Source organism: Melozone crissalis, unplaced genomic scaffold (assembly GCF_028551555.1).
Source record: "Melozone crissalis strain CALT ecotype California unplaced genomic scaffold, PUWL_Pcris_2 ptg000016l_1, whole genome shotgun sequence".
NCBI classification, from domain to species: domain Eukaryota; kingdom Metazoa; phylum Chordata; class Aves; order Passeriformes; family Passerellidae; genus Melozone; species Melozone crissalis.
The window spans coordinates 55,530,696-55,555,151 of record NW_026535794.1 but is presented as its reverse complement, the minus strand read 5'-3'; the positions used below and the strand labels follow the sequence as shown (position 1 = coordinate 55,555,151).

Below are 24,456 nucleotides of genomic sequence, written 5' to 3'. Positions count from 1 at the left end.
CGAGGTAACATCAGCCGGCCCGGCCTCCGTATCGGGCGGGCTGGGCCGGGCGGCCTGCGGGGCCTTTCCCTGGGCCGCCTGCCGGCATCCCCCCCATCGATGGCGGGCAGGGACAGGGGGTGCCGCGGCCTGGGCGGAGCTGCCCTTGCGGACATGGAGCTGCGTACTGCACCCTCTCCAGCCCGGGGGCCCGGCTGAGCCCGCTGGGGCTCGGGAGCAGTACCGGGTAGGCGCGGGAATTTTACCCGTGAAGCTGCCACAATCGCTGTGCAGGGGGAAGGAGAAGCCACCCCCCACCCCCAGTGTACTGCTGCTGGGTTCTGGCCTGGCTGACCAGACACTAACCACACCTCGCAGCTGCAGCTCCTGCCACAAGCTACCAGGGTCAGGTAACCTCCTGTGAGGCCCCGGCAACATGGTAACCATTTCAGTGCTTCAATCCACCCCCGCGTGAGAAAAAGGAACAAGATGCAAGCATGTAAAGGAACAAGATGAAAACATCGAGGTTAGTAAAGTAAAAGTCAAGTCCCAGATAGGAGGGATGAGGAGATGCCTTGATCTTGGGACTGAAATCCTCCTATCAACTATGGAAAGAAACCTCTTTCCCTATAACTCATGAAACTATGAGGAGATAAAATGTTCAAATTTATATCGAGCAAAAGCCTCCATGTTAAAATAAGATGTTAAAATAGCTGTGATCCCATAAAAAGTTTGAACAGAGAAAGAGAGAAGAGTAATCCTGTGCCCCCAGGAGGAGGAGGTCTCTGTTCCCAGGGATGAAGATGATTTTAGAAATAGATAATGAGAACTTTTGCCTTTTAACAGCTCATCTTTAACTCAATACCTCATAAATTGATATGGCCCATCAACAAGCTGTGGGAAGTTTGGAGAAAATGGGAGGGACTTCACATGGCAGGATTCCCTGGGGAGTCTGTTATCCATGAGGAAATTAAGAACTACTAGAGAACTGGTTTTTTCCTCTTGTGGAGAAGTCTCCATAACATTAACAAGAAGGACTTCTCTCCCTAAGTGAACTAAAGAAAGACTATTTTAGAGGTGGTAAACTGACTGGAAATTTTAAATTTTGTTTCTTGACATTGTCAGTGGAAAAGAAAAGGTTGTGGGGGAAAGAGAAGTGTTCTGAAGGGTTTGTTTTGATTCTTACTACTTTTTTCTTTTAGTTACTGTTAATAAAAATTTCTTTGTACCATTCTAAGGTTTCAAGCCTGCTTCGCCTTTCTCCTAATCCTATCTCACAGCAAGAAGTAATACATTGGTGTTTAACTCTCACTAAAACACACCACACTCTTTGGTGCATTGGCCGAGAAATCTCAAAATTAGTGAAATTTCAAATTGACAAACCAAAACCACTACACCAACCTAACAAAATATTTGCATGGGTACATCTCACAAAGGGAAGAAAATCCCCAAAACATCTCCAAGGTGTGAGTTGAAACCCTGGAATAAGGCCTACCTTTCCAGTAGTCATTTTTATATCTGCTACCCTGTGTTTGAAATGCCAGGTCCATGAGCCATGAGCACTGCATGACTCCTCTGACTTGGGCCCCAACAGTAGAGGATGCTCTCTCCAGGGAAGAGGAGAGGAGCTTGAGAGTGCACAAGCCACGCAGTGCTGCAAGCGTGTGGGTCTTAGAGATGGTGGGCAGAGATGTTGCTGGCAGGTTGGTAACCACTAAGGCAACAAATTGGTTCCTCTTTGTATTCCTGATCACTGAAATCCAGGCTGCTGCAGCTCTGTAGCAATAAATTTGCCTACACCAGAAGTCACTGCTGCAGCTTATGTATTATTTTGCTTGTCTGTTGACAGCAAGACAAAAATTGTCCAGCACTCTTCTCTCCTCTTTCCATGGCAAAGGCAACCTGGTCCTTCACAAAGGAAAACAAAACTGAGACTGAGATATATGTACTGCAGCAAGAATGCAATTTCGCATCAAAAATGTTGTTTGCTGTGGAACAGCAATGATTTTTCCTTACTGTTCATGACACATTCCAACCCACCAACAAGTACAACCACTTTGTCACAGTACTTAGCAAAAGCCATTTCAGATTAGCACAATTCTTTCCATTGACACTTTGAATCAACCTCCCCACAGAAGCTTTTAAGAGACAAGCCTTCACATGTACAACCAATACTGCTTTACTCTTATGCAGATGTTCAGTAGCTAGAACATCTTTCAGCTCAACAAAATATATGACAATTCAACAAAACTTGAGTGTCTAATATAGCTGTGGTCATTGCTAAGAAGAAAAAGGTGATGGTGCTTAATTCTGACAGAGTCCAAACACAAACCTCAGATATCCCCTTGCACTAGCATGCCCATGCCATGCCATTTGCCTTCTACACTCCACTGACTGCTCTCCAAATTGTTAAACAATGACAAAAATGGCAAGAGAGTTATACTTTTGAATTCATGTTCATATAATTTTCAATAAAGCAGGTTTTACCCCTATGCCCACTCAATTTTTAAAAGATAAGGTTTAAAATATGATAGGCTCCAAACACAAGGTAAATTTTATGGTTGTTTCAACATGAAAAAAAGTAGACCATAATAATGCTACCACTAAGCTCTTCAGTGAAAGTGATATAAACTATTTTAAACAATTTAACTAACATCTTTCACAGTTGTTGAGTTGTTTGCTGGGGCTCTGGTCCAACTACTACTACAACTCTCAATGGAAAGGCTATGGTGACCTCTCATATGGATTGGTTGCCATCTTTAAAAAGCAGGGTGGAATACCCAGGTGTAACACAGGAACACAAGTTTGATAATTACGGCTATCCATCAGATCATGTTTCAGTAAAGCTGGAGAGAATTAGGATGTAGATGTATAAAAGACTCCTGTATCTTTTATCCCATGACTAGCAGACAGAAAAAAACAGGAACACTGGACAGAGCTGTTACCAAAAAATTCAGTAAAAAAGAAACTCCTTAATACTAATGTAACATTGAAAAGCAAGCATTCTTTTTTTGGCCAGATACACAAGGGGGATGGGTCCTCCTAAAGTCATACATGCTGAGCACAGGAAAGTTTCTGTTTATATACTGTATTTTACATACATATTCATTGATGTCCCAGATTAAACATATATATTATAATATTTTCCCCAAAATCATTAACATATTTTCCCTCCCCTTTATGCATGAGTTCTTCTGTCCTGGGGGTCTCTTTGATGGTCCCTAGTGATCAGAGACCCCAGTGTTACAAACAATCTACTAAGTTACCAGGGCAATGGGACTGGTGAACTTCCAGTTGTATTTCTTACACCATGGGCATTGTGCAGTTCCACAGGCCAGTGATTTTTTAAGACGAAGCATTGTGTTAACTCACCAGGTGTAGACACATTTATCATATAGTAACAAAATTGCACTCTGCTCACTTTAATTTCTTTTCACTCAATGAGACTTGTATATGTCCCCAAGCTGAGTTCAAATTTACAGCTAAAAAGTATGGAATTTTCTTTCATGTTATTTGACTGCAAGGGATAGGGGTCGAGTGAAAAATGGATTTTTGACTGTACCAATTCTCTATTCCAGTCCTTTGGCTAATATTCAATCTGATTCACTTAATAAACAGAATATTGGAAACAGATCGGTGTATCATTACCAACTGGGCATTTTTTCCTTCTTAACTTGTAAATAATATCAGACAACAATGGACTGGATTGAGTGGGATTCCTTTGGCTAAATGTTGACATCTGTAATACAAATGTCAACTTCCAATAAGTTGCTTTTAGCTTTTTTGTGAGTTAGTAAAGACCTAGCCAATGGAGTCTTACTTGTCTTGCCCTAAAACACACATATGGAGTGGCCCAGGAGAGTCATGCCCTAAAAATGTTTATTTCTTGCCACAAATTGCAAGGGCAACACTCACTTAAAACACTGCCGCTTATAGTTACAGACAGAGTTTTGATACTTGTCAACTGAATAAAAGGTTTTAAAAGAAAAGTGTTTTGCAACAGAGGTATGGTAAATTCATCTGCCAAAGCCTAGAGTGAGCTGAAGGTCCAGCATCAACCAGTGAGCTCCTAGGCAGAGTTTAAGTTTCTCAGTAGCTTGCCAGATCTTGGAAATCTAAGGTAACCTCTCCAAGGATCACAAATTAAGCTCATTTTGGATAATTCTGAGCTGTTGGCAAACTGCTAGGCAACACTTGTCTCAGAGTCTACACTGATTATCCAGCCTGACACTGGAGGAAGGAATGCAGCAGAACAAGGAGCAACTCAGTAGTAGAAAAACCAACATGCTAAACTACATCTCTTTTGCTGTGAAGACTCCCAGGTATCATTCTGTCATATTTTGTCCTTTCCAAAATACATCACAAAGTAAAAACATCTGGCTGACTGCATTTCCCTATAGCACACATGTAACACATCTCTAAGTAGGAAAAAATCAAGCTGGAAAGGAAAATAAAGGAAGATGAGACGTATATGACAATTAAAAACACATCATTAGATCCTAAATTTATTAAAACAGTCCTTGCAACTTGACGTTAGAAGCATATGACACATTTATATACACAACATTGATGGTCTTCATTTCTTCTTCACACCTACTTATTTAATTTCCTGCTTCTCAGCTGCCTCAGAACACAGCATTGCTCAGATGGCAATCACTGCAGCTGTACCAAACTATAGCACATATACATTTACATAAGCCTTTTCAAGCATTGGGCTTTTTTTTTTTCTTAATAAGATATTAATTATTTCTCACCTTCTTTTTTTTCTGGTTCTGACTAGAACTAATAGGACCTGCCTACAGTCTCAGAAATTCTCCTACAATGCAGCCGCAGACAAGCCAGAACTCTGAGGTACAAGACAGGGAAACCTCTCTTAGGATGTCCAGTCTAAACTTTGCTTTCTCAAAAGATTTACATAATACTGGGGATGTCTATTATAAGAAAACAACCCTTCAAACATTCAAACCTTAGAATTTCCTCATCCACCATGGTGAGTGTCCCCCTAGCTATTTATAAGCCATGAGCACTGCCATGGTTTATATAAAGCAGTCCTTTATACAAAGGACTGTACCAGCGGTGGTTCCTGATCACAACAGCTCACAAAATCCTGGACTGATGCAATCACTCACTAAAGGGACAATTAGGTCTTAGGAGGTATCAACATGAAGACCAGATGATGTTGCACTTCAATAATCCCACTGATTTTTTGGATGAAATCCAAATGAGCTGTAATCATGCTGCTGCACCATGATTAAATTACTTAAAGGAACCCAACATCAGAGACTTGGCTATGGGATACCTTCTGTAAAGACTGTGAGGGAAACCTGTCTGATTGCATGAGAGTGGTGTGTGTGGGGAGTCAAGCAGGGCCATCACCCTACGAGGGGGGTTTGGTTGCAGCAGAAGTCTGGAGTGGTGGGAATGTAATTGCCAGTGGCTCCTGGATGGTCAGAGGAAACTTTCCCTAACAGGACAATGACCTTGGCTTTTCAATTTTGGCATCCTTTCTAGCTCATTGAGTAAGAGCACACAAGCCAGATTTGCAAGTCAAGCGACAGAGCTTCATTTCTTAAAAGAAAGGAATTTTAAAGCCCTTTCTTCAGACCATTTCCCTATACAGTTTGTCTTTACTAAAACTGCTTTTTATGGTTAATGGTACATTCACTTGCTACTATCTATATTCTAGTAGGTCAAAAATATGCAAAAGAAGGTATAAATTTATGCCAACCTGTTTTATTACATACATTCTTTGTTATTTGTTTCTATTTTTACTCTCTTTTCTTCTCACTAAAGTTATTAATGTCTGCTGCCTTTTAGTCAATCTTCCCAAATGAACAGCTGTAAGTCTGCTCATAGGATGAAAGTTACCAAGTCATGACAAGTCTAACCAGTTGTATTTTCAACTTCTTTTGTTATCTAAGAAGGAAGTAGTAAATTTAATTTACTCCCAGCTTAGATTCGTTTAGACTTTCCACTAACTTTTCACATTTCAGTCTAGAATTTAACACTAGACCTGGGCCTTCTCCCAGGCCAAAAAAAAAATTAAAAGGGGGGCAATATAAACTACTAAACTACTACAGGATTATCTCCCTTTTTGTTGTTGTATTTTGTTGTTACAGTCAGGCTATCACCCAGTCCTACTCTTACGGTATTACGCATGTTCATACAACTCAAAGTAAAACATATTCAGGGTCTTAAAGCCCATTCATAAATGGAGATTAAAAATAACTAGAACAGCAAGATGGAAATAAACCAACTTGTATAAAAAGCATGCAAAAGTCACTCATTGTTAAGTATTTTTCAGGTTTTCACAAAGGAGATAAATGTTCACAAATGTTTTCAAGGAAGACTTTTTTACAAGAAACATCCCATGTTACACATGAGAAATCACAAACACCAACACATGCAACTTAGGCAGAAAATGTGGTTAATAACTTGACAATAAACCCTCAAATCAAGATTGCACGTATTCCTAACATTTGACTACCTCAATGCTTTGAGGATAGCTTTCATAGGTACACTTTTTACAACTAAGACCATTTTTTCCAAGCAAAAGTGACCATTGAAAGCAAGCATAATGAGCAGTTGGTGACATAAGGTAGAAAATGCTGTTATAAAATCGAAACAATCTAATTTGCCTAATGCATCAAATCCATAAGAGCATCTAGTATGAAGTCAGGAAACAAGCTTAAGCATATGCCATCAGGGCAAAGATATTGTGAGCAAGGGGAAAATAATTTGAATTCCTGAATAAATATCCATTTCAAATCTCTGGAGAACAGCTAATACAGAAAAAAATACTACACATTACTGTAATATTAATACAAAATACTAAACATTCCCTAAAGTAACTAGGATTCCAGAAGAAGCCACAGATTTCTAAGGTGAATTGACAAATAAAAAAAACAAACTAGAAGTGTATGACTAGGGATTTAACTTCTGATTACCAGCACAATCATACCAACTGTAACTACCCTGTTGCTTATGCAAGTGCTGTGGGTATGTGAGGGAGAAGGTAGCTTGACAGAGTATGCACCTTTTCTCAATTTCTGGACCCTAGGAGGTCAAGACTAAATGAATTCCACACCTGAAGTTACATACTAAGTATCTCCTTTCTTATGAGAAAAAGGGAGAAAAGGCATTTTGTGCAAAAGAAGCTCTATGCTGCAATCTATTATTCCCACATTTCTTTAAACACATTGACATGCAGTTCTGGTATGAACTAGGGCACTGGATTAGCATTATGCTGTTACCACCCAAACTAAACACAGCGCAAGTAAGAGTCTTCTAGGAAGACTCTATTCTGACTAAGAGGATGTTACAGGTTTGGAACATACCCAGAAGCCACAGCCAGCAAAACTAATTGTTTTCTCTTTAGCTTAGAGTTTTCTATTGGAATTTGCTTTCAGTGTTTCCTGATGAAGTGCCCTGGTAATTCCTTTCTAAGGGTAGCAAAATGAAAGGGTAATAATTTAAGGCACTCCCCAGTTTGGACAGGAGACATGTGCATTTGTGTGTGTTGTTGGTATATGTGTGTATGCGTGTGTTTGAGATTAGCACACATTCTGATATTCTTCCATGTATTCTAAACAGGAAAACCACTAAGATAAACAAGCTGTTCTCTATTGCAGTTTTCTGCAGCAAAACTCTACCCTTAAGTGTATTGCCCTTAAATGTCAATTTGTTCTAAAGAAGCAAATAATAAACTTTCACAGCACAATTTGCCATCATGTATTTAGTTTATACAACTCTACAAAAAACATGTTAGAAAGTTTAGAAAACAGTAGTGTTGCCTTCTCTGCTACTTCTTTCCACCTGAGAAGAACTCTAACCAGCAGTGCCAGAGAAAGCAAAAATATTCCTATCCATCATTACCTGCCTTTTGAAATTAATTTTCCTAGCACAAAGCAAGCTTTCATCTCTGTTAATTCACTTCCTAAAGTGCCATCACTGGGAAATGCCATCACTTCTTTCAGATAAAAATCCCATGGACTGCCTCATAAATCTGTGGACTCTGGTAACAAAGAATCATGGAAAGGCTTGGGATGAAAGGGACATTAAAAATCATCTAATTCCAATCCTACATATGTCACAGACAGGGACACCTTTCACTAAACCAGGTTACTCAGGGCCCCATCCAGCCTGGCCTTGAACACTTCCAGGGACAGGGCATCCACAACTTCTTTGGCCGCCACCCCGTTCCAGTGCATCACCAACTTCTGAATAAAGACCTTCCTAACCTCTAATCTAAACCCACTGTCTATTAGCTTAAAAAAAGTCACTCTTTTTTGTAAGTCCCCTTCAAGTCCTGGAAGGCTGCAATGATGTCTCCCTGGGGCCATCTCTTCTCCAAGGTGAACAACCACAAACCTTTCAGCCTGTCCTTGTAGGAGAGGGTCTCCAGCCCTCTGACCAGCCTCTACCCTAAAAGTGCTATGCTCTGTTGAGGCCTAAATCTGCCTCTCCATCTCCAAAAGCTTTTATCTGCGAATGAAATCTCTTTTTGAGAAACTACAGTATCAGACAGAAATATGTCAGTGGGCAGAAGCAAAGCCAGGCATATGTCTGCAACTGAATATCTAAAAGCAGCAGTGAAGTGTCATGCTTCACTAGGAGTCTGCATGCAGTAAAAATAATTCTCAACTTTGCCAAAACTTGAGAAATGTGCTTTTTTGAGGTACTCTGCTTGAAAAAGAAATCATATTTCTTTGCCATTGCAGAACATATCAAAGGGACAAGTACATCAAAGGGCTCAAGATTAAAGATTTGCACCCTTTCAGGGTTCAGCAGGGTACACTACAGTTTAAAAAAGGGAGGCAAGGCAGAATTTCATAAGTTACTGTGCTGCAAGTCTACTAACTAAGCCTCATTCAAAATGCCATTTATTTCATTTGAGGACTACAAAATCTCTGCTTGGATCCATAAATATGATTAGCCAGGCACTTCAACAGCTACTTCACCACAGCAACCAAATTTCTGCCTGTGCCATAAACAACATATTTGGCCTTTTTCATACATAATGGCAAAAGTCAAAGAGCAACAGTGAATTTCAGTAAAATCAATTACCTTGTTAAGAATTTAAATTGGATTTTTTTCATAGATTTTATGACAGATAAGCTCTGTACAGAGCAGAAAGCATTCATAGATAATTCTCCAACTATAAGGAAGAAAAAGACAGTCACTCGCCCAGTTATATCACCTAACAATGTGAGAAGAGGGGGGAAAAAAGTAATTTATTTAAAAACCTGTGAGAATGGGCAGAGGAGGATTTCTAGACAAAACCTCTGCCTTCAGCTCACAGCTGAAAACCTCCCAATGGCCTCAAGACACAAGCACTTTTGAGCTACCACACAGCTCTCTAGCTACACTGTCCACCAAAAAGCTCCCAAAGAGTTAACAGTACAGTATCTGATACAACTTATTTTCCCACTTAGCTGCACTACTAGCCCTTACAGATCTCAAAGCACCTAACTACTTGCAGCATGGGTCCCCTTCTGAAAGCAAGGGAAGCATATCTGGCAGCTTGATTTTGGTCATATTGTGCAGGATAGTTTTTAACTGGACTATTAACTGATCCCTGAAAGATAATCTTCCTTGTTCTTGTAAAAATCTTTGAAAAAGCCGAAGCTAACTCCATGATCACTAACAGTATTTAAATCTTGATACAGGTAATGTTCAACTCAAAGATGTCACTTACTCCTTCTGGTACTCCTAAATCCATTTAACTAAGAGGTGATGAAAACAGTTATGCAGCTGACCACTGTTCTTCTCTCGTCCATACAAGCTATGCAGGAAAAAATGCAGCTTCTCTTCTCCCTGGCTTAATTTTCAAGGTGAGACATCAGCTCTACTCAGTGCCAGACAGAATTTATCCAAAAAGGGATGATTGATCACTTTACAGAATAAGGCAACAAAAAACTACTTTTTTTTTTAAATTTGTATTTCACATTTATTTTGCTCTGCTGGAGGGGAGGGAGGCTACGCTTATAGATAATCAGTGGACTTTGCAGAGTTTTGGAAAACAGAACTCTTCTGGAAAGCATGCTTCTTGTAAATAAACCCCTGTCCATGCTTCATGATTACCCCACCTATCCCACAGCCTTTAAAGGCTACACATGTTATGATTGCATCTGGCTGGGCCAAGCAGTTTCTCCAGTTAGCTCTACAAAAGTTACACAAACAAGCAAAATGAACAAACCCAAAGGCATCAACTCTGCTCTCAGTCTTAGTTCTGAATCTCACGACACTTACCATTCCTGGTAAAACTACACAGCAGCTTTATCTTGTAGTGATGATAAACTTTTTATTACAGGCTGGAACAGTTTAGTATTCTCTTTTTCTACCAAGTGGTCCAAACCCTGTAAAATTCTAGATAATCACGACCAAGTTTTCATTGTTGTTGTTGCTGGAAAAGCAGTCTCTGCTTCAAGTGTTATCTCTATCCTGTAATGCTACCAACTAAATCTTTACATAGAGATATTAATTCACAGGCAGGCAACTCTCAGAAGAAAGCATATAATCAAGGTCAGTCTCTATATCTGATGTGACTGAGATAAAATGCTTTGTTACGCAATCTCTAGAAAAAAGCTCGGGTACTATGATTTAAAAAGAAAATACTTCAATACATGCAACGCCCTCATATGAGATCAAACAGCTATAGAGGGAGAAACAAACATGGCCACAGACTCTGACTGAAACAGACGAGCAGCACTAGATTGTTTGTGTGATGTCAGCAGCCTAGAGTATCTTTAAAAGCAAGTGATGCATGGCAAACAAAGACCAGAAACACACCCATAAAAATGCAAATTTTTGGCTACAGGACTCAGCAATGAATAAAGCACAATTGTGCAATTTCTGTTTAAAAGTGGTTTTTTCCAAACCTGTCTGTACAAACATTAGTTCTTCATTTACACAAATATTATGCAAAAGCTGTTACTTCTCAGCCCCACCCTTCCCATAAGCTATGTCTGGATCCATTGAGAATTAATATTATGACTTATATGAAACTGCTTAAAGCAACCAAGAACAAGATCTCTGAAAAATATAAATGCTGTGTCTAATCGTGTGCCAGTACTGCTGATGGTGTCTGCAGCTATTAAAGCATACACTCTGTACACAGACAACAGTGACTGGTAGCAATAAGCAGCCCAGCTGGCTGCCCTACAGTGGGATAAGAAACCAGATGGTGCATCTTTAATAAATGCAGGAATTCTTGAAGGGGCTTTCAACATGATCACCATTACACCTTTGTGATAAATCAAGGAAGATGTGTTTTGATCCTGCATAAATCTGCAGGCACCATGTCCTTTGGTATCTCTAAAATTCTCATCCTATACACTAATACAGCTATCCTAAATATTAGGAAAGCCCACATAACCAGGAGACAACCAAGGCAGTTATTGGAAAAGGGAAACAATGTTTCCTCAGAGTCACTACCTTACTCACAGCACATCTTAAACCCATTGCCCTAATCTTCTGAACACCATCAAATGAGTGCAGTTGCCATGAGAAAATTCTACATTTCAGCTGCACACCCAGATATTAAGGAGACACTTCTAAAGCCTCCAAATCCATTTGTTTTCTTAGTCTTCTCTGATTCCATTCCCTTCTGCAAACTCTGCTCCTTTTCCTCTTGCTATCACATTCCATTTTCCCACCATTCCTTATATCAAAAAAACTCAAATCCTTTTACAAAAGAAAGGGGAAAAAAGCTAATCAGATTTAAACTTTGCATGCGTGTACTCCAGCAAAACTGACAGACAGTTTTCACAGGAGGCACTCATCTGCTCTTTATCACCATTGAAGGAGAGATGATCTTTAGCAGCAGCACCATCATCCAGAGAGCTGGAAGAAGAATGATCCAGCAGTGAAGCACCTTCTAAGAGCCACAAGGGATCAGTTATGTATTGACATGAGAAAGCTTGGGGTGCTCCCAAACTTCTCAACTAACAGCCATGTTCTACTCAATGTATCAGTCAAACCTTCAAAAGTTGTTTAAATTTAAACAATACAGCTTTTGGAGATGACACTTGGGTTTCTGTCAGTATTGGTTTTATTACCAATGCATACTAAAGAAAGTTTCTTAACTAGTAATCATCAAAAGGTTCCATTGAGGATAGGCAATTTTAAAAGATAAGTATAAAAGAGTCATAAAACCATATCACTCCTCTACAACTCCATGCCCACAACAAAACCATACGTAATGCATTTCGAAGTCCTAAAGTGTTTCAATTTAATTCTCTGTTCTCAGCCAGAAACCATGTTTTCTCATTAACTACCTCAGCTCTAGCAACTTGACCTGTAATTTGATACCCTGCCCTGTACAAGATGAAGATCCCAGCTACATGTATCCTACAAACATTCTGAAATCCACTTAGTCACAGAGATAAGAGGAAATACAGACTTTAATAGTCAAATTCAGTAGCAGCAGTAAGAAGAGTAGCTACTGTCCTGAAAGGGAACCACAAATAGGAAATGAGTCATGCTCAAAACATGAACACTTATCAATTGTAAAAATATTAAATGTTAGTTTATTTGCAGACTGCAACTCTTTTAGCGCTCCGTTTTGCTGGGGTTTCTTGAGATCAAATCTATCAAAAAAGGCAGGCAGTTGGTAGAGATCTTTTTTTTTTTCAGTGGCTTTTCTCAGTCCTTCCATTTTGTGCCTTCAGCATACTAGAATTACATGTTGATAAAACAGTATCATCCAGCAAGGCCTGGAACAGGCTTTCATTTAACTAACTTAACCCACAGAGTTCTGCTGTGTTCCATTTGGACTGGAGACCCTGTGTACCTTGCAGAGTCAGTCAAGTTAGCATGAGGTGACACACAAGTCCACACAACTTCTCTATCCTTCATGATAGGCAGTCCAGAATTGACATTGTTAAGCTACATAGATCCCTTTGTGACCAGTGACACAAATAAACAATAATAAAGGGAATGTATTAAGGATGCAACTACAAACAACTCAGTTTGCCATGCCAGAAAATTTGTCAGACATACAGTAAATAAAAGGAAAACAGGAAGCCTAAATGAAATATTTGTATATTTTAAGCCCACATATTTTTAATCACCCATTCCATCACAAATATATGCAATTAAGGAGAGCTCTGTTTGGAGTTTGTGGAGGGGTTTTTCTGTTTGGTTTTCCAGGGGGTATGTTTTCTTAGCTATTACTTAAGGATAGCAGTGATCATGACCCCATTTCCACTCCTTCAGAGTGTGCAGGGCTCTCTTTGAGGCTTCTAACGTCATGTACTCTTGTGGATTACACCATCTTTTTCAGAAAAGCACAGGGATTATCTTCCTCCACTACTTTTCATTCTCCCTTACAAGATTTCCTGTTATTCTTTGAACAGTGAAAAATGGCTGCTTATATCACATAGAAAACCAGGAGCCTTGTTTGTTAATCAGCTATTTTGCTTTTAAGTTGATGGTATTTTTCTAGACATGTTTAAATGTTTCTCTTGACTACAAAAATCCAATTTCTCAAGAATTTTCCAGAAGAACAGTTTTTACCTTTGAATATCCAAAATTAGCTAGAAATGTCACAAAAATTTAAAGAGTTTCTTGGGCATATATAGCTCTTTAATGAATTCTGTGTAGTACCCAAAAACTACAAGAGCTATTAAGAAAGAAATCATTATTGGGTTAAGATAGGCACATGGCTCCTTTCGATCCAAACTCAACAAATTGAAATCTAATCAGATGTGTTCATTGGAGAAAGACCAGGATTACTAAATTCAGTGATACATTTTGTAAGGAAAGGTAATCTTATAGGCCTACATATTCTTTAACAAGCTTTTCTACAGCAGACAGCAATGGTTGTTCTAGAAACAAAAAAAAAATGTAGAAGATAAGTAGTTTCTTCACAGAGATCCACACAATTCAACAGGACAGCATTTCCTCTTTGGTGCCCTTATTTATTTTATTTTCTCTCAACAGCCATGCACAAAATGTTGATAGAGTTAAAGGATGAATTTTATCTCCCATTCTCAGAGTTTTTAGGTACAAAAAAGCTTCCTAGAAAAGTTTATACATTTAGAAAAAGCTGGATGTGCTGTATTCTCAAAACAAGAGAGTACCAAGTGTTATACATTAATTTAGGTCAAACTCATCTATGGGAAGAAGTCCTTCTGTAAGGACTGGTGATAAAGATTAGTGTTTGTAAGACATATGTGGTATAAAAGATAAATGTCCTTCCTATGTAATCTTAAAATCCATTCTATACCTTTTTAATGTAGAAGAAAATTGTGCTGACTCTGAAAACAACAGCACCTGGGTGGCATTTCTTTAACACCTGCCAAATTAGGATAACTACAGTCCTAGCAAGCTCTAGATAAAGAGTTTGTCATAGGAAAACCAGACCCTTTCTAAGTCTTAGCCTGGCAAGCACTCTTTGTATCCCTAGGACTATGATGTATGTGGAATTAAGTTATCCCACTGCTGCTTTGAAGCCCAGATGAAATTCACAGAATTCTTCAAATCCAAGAGCCCAATTATTTCATTGCAGGCATATCGTTAGCCTGCCATCCCCATGCAGATTGTATTGCTAGTCTTTTGTGCAGTCAGACCTTAAACAAAATTAAACACTAAACCTGCTGTTCCTAATAAAACAATATGTTGTCTCCTTGGGAATAATACCTGTAGCAACAAACCAAGGCAAAAGGAGAAAGAAAAGAAAGAAAGAAATGAAATACAAGAGAGAAAAAGAGAACAACAGAGAAAGGGAGAGAGAGAAAAAGGAAGGAAGGAAGGAAGGAAGGAAGGAAGGAAGGAAGGAAGGAAGGAAGGAAGGAAGGAAGGAAGGAAGGAAGGAAGGGAGGGAAAAAGAGAAAAAGAGAAAAAGAGAAAAAGAGAAAAAGAGAAAAAGAGAAAAAGAGAAAAAGAGAAAAAGAGAAAAAGACCTGCCTGACCAAACATAAAAAAAAATGTATTTTCCTGGCAGCAGGTCTTGAAGGTACTCAGACTCACAAATCATGCCAAGCAAGAAGATCTGAACTTCTACCTATCAGGAAATCAAACATCTGAAACCAAAGCAGCACCACTTCGATTGGTTGAATAACTTTTTTTAAAGAGTGGAATGTAGTAAGGCCAAAGGAAGGAAGGACATGAATGAACTGACCTTGACATATGCTAGGTAATGCTCGCACTTTTCCTGCATGAATGACAGTTGTAACTTCTCTGTAATCTGTCCTGCTGTCTCTCCAGAAGTCACAAAATAAACTCTGGGTTGCTGGCTCTTTTCCTTCTTTGCCACATCAGCAGTCAAGTTATAATTCAAACCTGTTTTAAAAAGGAAGAAGAAGAAAACAAAGGATGACAGTGAACAACAGTCATTTTCGAGCCACCTATCAATGGAACGTGTTGCCTCCAGGGCATCTGTGCAACCCTTGAGGGCCCTCAATCAATCACTAAGTTTCCTGCGGCTACAGAAAATCAGATCCAATTACAAACATACTCCCATGTTTAATGTGTAATATATGTTATGAAATAATTCATGCTTAAAGAGAGAATGTATTTTATAAGATTGTAAACTCCAAACGAGTCTCTGACCACAAGCAGCCCAGAGGCAGATGTCTTCTTTGGAATCTCAAAACTCCTGAAGGCAGCAGGAGAACAATACACCGTTTACTTATGAATAGACATGCCCAGCAAGATGATTGCCACTATCCCGATGATTGCCGCTATCCCGACGCCCAAGGACAATCATCACCCAACTGATACCATGGATCGAGATAGCAGAAGTCACCAGAAGGATACATCTAAATACTCAACTTCCCCTGACACACACGATCAACACCTGCCACTGCTCAGGAAACAGTGATTATCCAGCTCTGCACAGTGAAAGAAACTTTCATGCATATGCAGAGTTACAAAAGAAATTGGGGCACCTCTGCCTCAGGCATAAAAAACTGTATAAAACAGTTTTTTATAAACAGAGGGAGATCTGATGCGATCGAGGTTGGATCCAGGTTCACCCAACGCCGATCCCGGGCTCAACGTTGTCTCTTTGGCTGTGGGTTTTTGAGGACCGTATTTTGGCAGCGGAAAAATAAAAACTTTTTGCATTTTGATAATTTGGCTTTTCGATTGATCATTTATAACAATATAGTTATTATTCCCAGCCCATCCTTTCCCATAGGAAATTGTGTAATAATGCATCTAGAAACATATACTTAACAGAAAAGAAACCTCAAAAAACAAACAAACAAAAGAAAAAATCCCTACAAAATCCCAGATGTTTAAACTGTGTTTCTGACAGAAAAAGCAAAAAAAAAGCAACACAAACAACAGCAGCAACCTTAAACCTTCTAAAACAGCACAAATCATGCAAATGACAACCAGGATGTGGCACTTCCTGACAATTATTTTCGTTATTTTCAGTCATCTTAGCAATGAATCTTAGCATTCATACCATATACTTAGCCCCCCACAACTTTGTTGCTTCCAAAAAGCAACCTGGAGCAGTGGGTGGTTAGGGTGATAACCAGCCAAACTTATCACTGCTGTTTGTGTAAGTTCTTCCTGCTCACTCCAGTAGGAGATCGTAAGACAAGTTTTCACTAGCAAATTAAATCTTCCAAGTAATGCCTTCAAACATTTGCCTAGCAGCTCTGAGTTTTCTCTCTTTCTACTGAGGATCTACCGGCCCAACTTCACACAATGAAAATAAAACTCTGGCATGAATTTGATGAGCTCAGAAGAAGGGCTCAATTCTTCTACTGAGTATTTATTTTTCATAACTTAAGTTAAATGTCTAAAAGCTTTGACAATGGCTCCCTCTGAAAAATTTTTGCTCATATCTTCAAGATGGCTACTATCCAGCAGACCAGGTGAACTATTCCAGCCAGTAAGAGCTGCACCAAGTAAATGGCAGCAGGCATTTTACAACAGATTTTCATCCTAAACAGCATATATATAGTTATGATGCAAGAGTCATCCCATAGGGCTGAAAGCACCCCTGAAGCAGTGAGGAGTGAGAAGAGATCAGGCCATGGCCACAAGCTAAAAAACGTGAAACACAGCTGGCTGTGTTAATGGACGGGTGGCACACTCTGAACCACTTGGAATATCCCTTCCTCCCCCACTAAGATAATGACAAAGCACACAGACAGCAGGAGGCAAATGCTCCTCAGGAATAAGCACATCTGTAAATGCTTGCTAAACTACTAGCTATAGTACTGATTTGCCAGGGGGTAAGTGGGAGGAACTACATGAAAACAATGAAGAACTTACTAAATAATTACACAAAATCATTGGAAAATTAATGTGTTTCTTTGATGTCTCTGACAGTAATTATGAGAAGAAAATGGTTCATGAACTTTGCTTGCAAAGAAAATTCTTATGTAACGGAAGCATTAAAAAAAGTCCTAGCAAATGAGAACATACAGGACATTCTCTCCATTCCCTTCCAAAAAGCTTTCTTTTTCCCAGTACTTTCCACCTTGTATTGAATCCTCTCTCATAGTGTTTTCATTGGGTCTAAGTAGGGAGCAATCCACACTGCTCCATACACTGAACAACACACCCCTGCAGCACATCTGCTTCTGAGGCATTCTGAGGGTAGCACTGACTCATGCCTGCCTCCAAACCGACTGGAAAAATGAGAGACAGACAGAAATAATACCCCTGCACCAAACTATAGCTGCACACAGGTTAGAAGATGAGAGTCTACTTTTTAAAAGTTTTTAATAAGGGATGTTTCTTCAGTCCTAGGAACATGTTTGAACAGTGAAAATATCAAACAGCCTATTATCCTACACTAAATCTTGTCAGTCTTTCAGACAATAGTATTAGGGACATGAGGACTACCCTAGATATGGATCAACACACAAGCAATGTACATCTGAAATGAACAGCACAGAAGAAAATTTGGAGCAATTTCTAAAAGATCTATCTGCCTAACTCTAGTCAAATGATCAAAACCATTCATTTTCATAGCCACTAAAATTCATCTAATTGTCAGACTGGGACTATTACTACTGTTGTTATTATTGTAGAGGAAATTATCTAGAGTGTTGTCAGAGACTGAAATAGTTCATGCCTCAAACACTGATATAAAATTTTGCTCATAATAGCAAAACTGTATAGAGAAGCCAATGAAGTCCATCCCTCCCTAAAGATGCTTTTCAGGGGGACCATCACCACCAAGAAGACCAGCTGCAGAGGATCAATGAAACATCATTGTGTGATAGATGAGTAACGTGTGGTTGAGTCTCACAATTAAAGGGCAAATATTATGTTTATGTTAAGAGAAGTTTTATAGATTTATAGTTAAGTTTCACCCCCCCCCCCCCACTTGCATTCTTATCACAGGATGGCCTGGGTAGCTGGAGAATTTGGGAGGGTCAGCTTATTATTATGGCAACACCTGCCCTTCAATTAAGATCTAAGGAAGTGATCTCCACCGCTGGACAGCAAAGGAGTCGATGGACAGGGGGCTAAAGGGTTAAAAGGTGGAATATCCATTGTGTGGATGAGCACACAGTGGGAAAAAATCCTTTGCTCTCGGCACTGTATCATTTTCTCTATTCAGTCTTCTGTTTTATTTTTTTGATAAGGTTTAAAAAATCTTTTTAAATTTTTGAAAGTGAGTATCATTTCTCACAATTGTGATCCACAGATGGTGATAATTTCTTTATTTTGTCTCTGTCACTCTCTTTCTGTTCCCCCCACCTATTTTCCATTTCTTTCCTTCCCTCTCTCATATTTACTATCAAATAAAATCCATACTATTGACTTTGACATACGGTCTTGTTTGCACCTTAATTTGGGCAGAAGCATTTCTAATAACTTTAATAACTGGATCTTGACATTTAGTCGGCATAGTCAGCAGGATTAATGTTCTCTGACCTGAAGTGTCTTTCACAATTGTATTGTCTCCTCTTACAAAATTATTTCATATACTTCCTTCTGTAGTTAATCTTAGAAATCTAAACACTACTTCTCTTAAGGAGCTGTGAATCCCATCCATAGGAATTCATAGCACATGGACCAACTTCCTTTGAGAGGTTGTGGAGACTGTGGTTTCCTTCTGGATGCTTAGAAATTTGAATGTATCTTTCTCTGAAGGAATTGTGGAAATTATGGTAAACTGACTTGTCTACGTGGTGTTTTGTGCGGAGCCGTAAGTTCCTGTTTGGTGGGGACTAATGCCCCTGTACTTTTTGTGTGTTTTGTTGTTAAAAGCCAGAATTGACAGGTTCCACCCCTTGAAGCCAATTCTGCAGCTCCTATCTTGTGTAGAATGCACCCCCATAAGTCTGGTTTGTCGTGGAGAACTAGAAGCAGGCAGGTTTTAATCCTGAGGCCAGTCCTGCAGCTACTGCCTTGGGAGGACAGTTTAGTCCCTTTGCAGGTTTAAGTATTTATCATGCAGCTTCCTCTGTGGGGGTGGTAGGAAAACTTTATGGGAAAATGTTTTCTTGTCTTTTAGTTAATCTGTTAGCAACCTCTCTAGCCCTGGGGTGGACATAGTGAGGAAAAAAAACCAAAAATAACCCTTGAGATAGGGAGCAATTGGTTACTAAAAAGATAATGCGTTATTTAAAAAGACTTTCAGCGGTGGCATTCCTTGCTACCAAATTCAATCATGACGAAAAGGAAAATCACTGGAATAAAAGAAGCTAACTCATAAGGCTGACTGCACTCAGGCAAAAAGCAGAAGCCTATTAATACCCTGAAAAAAAAGGCAACTCAGACGCCAGAACCACTCCCTAATTCACAGATTGCAATTAAAGCAGTCTCACCTCCTCCACTGAACATGAAATCAGTTGGAGGAGACCTCACTGAAAAACAGTGGGAAACAACAGAAGTGGTGCAACAAGCATTTCATAGAATAAAAGCTAAAACTTCACCTAAAAAAGTTAATGCAATCACCAACTTGTTTCATTCTGGCATATTCTTCCAGGGAAGTTTATTTCTTTTCTTTTTTACTAGGAAGCTCACACATCCCCACATTGAAAATAAGGAAAACAGTTTGGGAGCAGAGAAACTGCAAATAAGCATATTCACTTTTTTATAGGAACCTACCAACACATGAAATGGAGCTGCATGAAAATCAATGAAATTTAAAGTGTCACCATAATTGTTTGCATTTTCAGTTTGTTAATGTTTGTACTTTGTATTTTTATTGCAAGTGGCTTGCTGGGAGATCAAATATTAGTTAAAGTATTCTACATAAGCTTGATTTTTGTCTAACTCGTTTTCTTTTTGCTGAAAAATGGTGAGGGAAAAAGACTTATAAATGTATAATTTGTCTCAACCAATTTTATCCTGAGAGTTGGTATAAAAATTTATACATATTTGAAATCACACAAATATGCATTAACCGCCCCAGTTATGCCTCAGAGGGCTTTAAAATTATTATGATTTGGCTAAATTTTTCTGATTTACTAAGTAGAGAATTTTAAAAAATCTTAAAACACAAAAAAATGTCACTTAAGAAATTATTGAATCCCACTTCCTAAACATGGAGGGGTAGCCATAGACTGCAAAATGGATGTGAATAAACTACAAAAATGCCTTCTACAAACTCTCAAGCCAGTGTATGTTTTATTTCCTGCCGTATGTCCAAAGAGGGTATTTTAACTTTGCCTCACTTCTTCTATTTATGCTAATCAGTGTACTGACTACAGCACATTCTGCACTACACATGCTTCTCAGTTATGGGTGGAGAATGTGATGAGGGCAATTTACTCACTGAAATTCAAAAGAAAAAAGCTACTTGGAATAATACAACTAAGTTTGAAAGGGATTTAATTTCATTTCTAATCCCACCAATAATAAATCCACAGTTTCTATTCTGTGTCAAGATTAAATTACAACTATCTTCTGGAAAACAGAGCATTGCTCTGATGTAAAAATATGTTTGCATGAGAACATTTTGCATGAATATGTTTTGTGTAGTAATTTTGTATTATAAAACCTGGTTTTCATAATATATAGAATTATCCAGTGGACTAAGAATATTACGTATAATATTCTTCCAACTATACATGAATGCAGTCAAAAAGAAAATACACATCCTCAAAAAATCCATTTACTTTTATTCCAGGATGCAAAGTTAATCAATTATACTACAAGAGCTGGGAATCCTCTCGAAACTTGGCTGATTGACACATATTAATACATGCATCTGTTGAGGATACTCCTCTATAGAATTTGAAAATTAAGATCCACTGTATAATTCTATAACTAATTTCAAAACATACTGAACCAACACCTATGAGATACAATATTGTGATATCCCTCATACCCACTACCCATTAAAAAACACTGATTCCTGGGCTTCACAGAGTGGGAGAACTGACTAATGAGAATTGGGTTGATGATTATTGTATACTGTATGATTACTCATGTTATTGTTTCTGTTTCTTCTATATTTACTCCTATTATCTTTCTATTATCACCTCCATGGACAACCCATAAACTAAAGAAGATTGCAAGGAAAGAGAGATTTATTATATTTTTGAGTCAAGGGGTGGATGTCAGTCACTGAAATATTTCATGCCTATTGCTAAAAAATTTTGCTCATTATAGCAGAACTGTATAAAGGAGTCATCAAAGCCCATCCCTCCATAAAGATGCTTTTCAGGGGGACCATCGCCATTGAGAAGATCAGCTGGAGAAGGTCAATGGAACATTGAGGGATCCACAGATGGTGGTGTTTTCTTTATTCTGTCCCTGTCACTCTCTTTCTGTTCCCCTCACCTATTTTCTATTTCTTTCTTTTCCTTCCTTCCTTTCTTCCTTCCTTCTCTCATATTTACTATCAAATAAAATCCATACTATTGATGTTTGCATATGATCTTGTTTGCACCTTAATTTGGGCAGAGGCATTTCTAATAACTATATTAACCAGATCTCAATTTTACTACATAAGTTTACTTCCATTCTCCTTCGGGGATGAATGCAGAAGCAGCACTTGATGCACAGAGATGCCAGCAGCCTCCTTCCTGTCCTGGTCACACAGAATTAAATGGTCTGAACAGGCTGAAACCTTTTCATCCAAGGTAGGAAAGGCCTTCCTCTAATCTCTGGCTTTCCTGGCAACACAGAGACCCCAAAGGAGACAGACCAATGACCCCTCAAGCGAGGGAGGAACAGTCTAAGAGAGATTCTGAGATTACAGAGTGAAAACTTAAAATGCTGTACTTCTCATGTGTCCACATACTGGAGGCTGCCTCTGTCAGGAGGCATACAACTAGATGTTCACTAGTTCTCTGCCTCCTGACACTGAGGCAGAGTGAAGGGTCAGACAGAGAGTGGCACAAAGTGCAGAGCACATTTTCACTTGGCCATGGCTCTTTGCTTACACAAAAACATTTCAGCGATAAATTCATACTTCTGAAAACTATAGTCTGCAAGAAACAACTTAATAGAAATTGTACTGTCATTTGCAGTGTCAAGAAGAATCCATAAACACCGATCCCCAGATAGCTGTATTTCAGTATTGCAACTACCACCAGAAAGAGAAGGAAAAAAAAAAGGTAGGTAATGTTTACATGCAAGTATGAGGCAAATGAAGATGAGTTTTCTTCCCATTCTTGCTAACAAAATAACCACACATTCAAAGAAGTATTGAAGACACACATTTGCCACAGGAGATCGCTGCATGCATGTTCAGCTTGATTTTCTGAACACTATGTAGTAGATAGCAAATCTCAGCTGCCCAAAAGCAGGAGAGATGCTCAGGTTTACACCAGTAAGCAGCAATCTTGAGAATCCATGCTGACAAGCCATAGGGAAGTGCCACTCTAGATGAGCACTCCATTCTCACAGTCTGATTTAACAAAATGCACCCAGACATCTGAGGGTGAGACAAATCCCAACACTTTCAGCCACAAAATTGTGGCATAGCCTTTTAACCCCTCTGTGAGCCTTTCAAAGTCTGAACTGCATATCAATGCATTAACAGAGTTTTTTTCCCCCGTACATTTAACCATGAAAGAAAGGAACCACTACAATATTTCCATTAATTGTTCCATCTTTTGTAAATTAATATTCTTCAACTGCAATAGAATTTAAATGCCCTGACTGCTAGAATACTAACTGAAAGATTATTTGAGATATTTTATCCAAATCATATCCTGAATGGGTTTTATACAGTCAGATAGCTCTGGCTGTAACATTTCAAAGAAAAATCACTTTGTTAGAAGCATCCCATGAAAGAGCAACGGTTGAAGTTTATAACTTACCTAATAATAAAAAAGTTCCTCGTAATGCTATGGATGTTAGTCATAGAAAAAGATGCATATGTGCTTTTACCCAGTAAATCACAGGCAGTACAGTTTGTATGACAACACAGGCAAATTCAGAATGAACAGGAAGACAGGTCTTTTGTAAACAAGGGAAACTGATATTTAGATTAGAAAAAAGGCAATTTACTTCTTAGCCACAGATCCAAAGAGATGAAATTAAAGCAAAGGAAACATTTTAAATAATACCCCAGGAACGTAAGAACCCCTAGATATTCAGAAAACATATTTGTAATTTTTCAGAGAGGAGTTAACACCTCAGGAACCCTCAGAAATGTGTTTTCTTAATGACAGAGTAGTAGGTAGTAAAAAAAAATAGTTTATCAAAGCATGTATTTGTCTACTTAGAGTCATCATCTACAGGGAAGGAAAAAGTCAGCATTTAGAGGAAGTAAAAACCAAAACTGAAGTCTCAGTTGCACCAATATGTTAGAATACAGAGGAATCTTAAATAGAGTAACTCCATTGTTTTGAGCTGTTCAGGTGACAGTGACAAGCTGCTTGTAGTTATCACTTCATGTGAATGCAAAAAGTAGCAAGAAGCCTTTTCCTTTTCTGACTTAATTAAAAACAGAATACTGCAGCAGGCTCAGGTGAGAATACACAGATACAACTCACCCTTCTCAACTAGCTGCTCAAAAAGGTTAGGGCACAGGGCAGGAGGAGGCAGTGCTTCCCCCAGCTCCTCACCAGACTCACTGTCAAGACACAGCATGCTATGAGGCTGAGGCATCTTCGCTGAATTGTACAGTACAAGTCCTCTGCCATTCTTAAAGCATGACAAAGGTGAAACATCATGAAAAAAATTAACCCAGGCCTTAAATATTTAGAAATGCTGTATCTGTCCAATATCACTCCATAAAACACCTAAGATTTGTAAGCATTGAGACGTAAAAGACATAAGTAGTATTTCAATAGAGCCAAGATGTAAAGGCTAGGGCAATTACACGTTACACAATTCCATTCACCTGAGAAAATCTAAGTGTTTCACTTAATCTGGAAGATATTCTTGCAATCAGTAAAATACTAGGCTATTTATAATCAATTTACAAACAGGTAAACTGATGCACAGAAAATATTTTCTCATGTCTGTTTCAAGAGCTCCTTGTAGACTTTCAACACTATTAATCCAGAGCAAATCATACCTGTCATCTAATAACACTGACAGAGGATATGGATACAGGTATGTATCATCAAGAGGTAGACAGGAATATGA

The 24,456-nt window shown here is 38.7% G+C and overlaps 1 protein-coding gene across 2 annotated transcripts in view; it reads right to left on the bottom strand.

Annotated features, from left to right (window-relative positions):
* The window catches only part of ITGA9 (integrin subunit alpha 9), a 212,119-nt gene that overhangs the window by 144,693 nt on the left and 42,970 nt on the right, over positions 1 to 24,456 (bottom strand). For both annotated transcript variants that reach the window (XM_054274023.1, XM_054274024.1), the window contains exon 15: positions 15,104 to 15,264. In XM_054274023.1, coding sequence (XP_054129998.1) covers positions 15,104 to 15,264 — 161 coding nt within the window. The remainder of the gene's footprint in view (positions 1 to 15,103; positions 15,265 to 24,456) is intronic.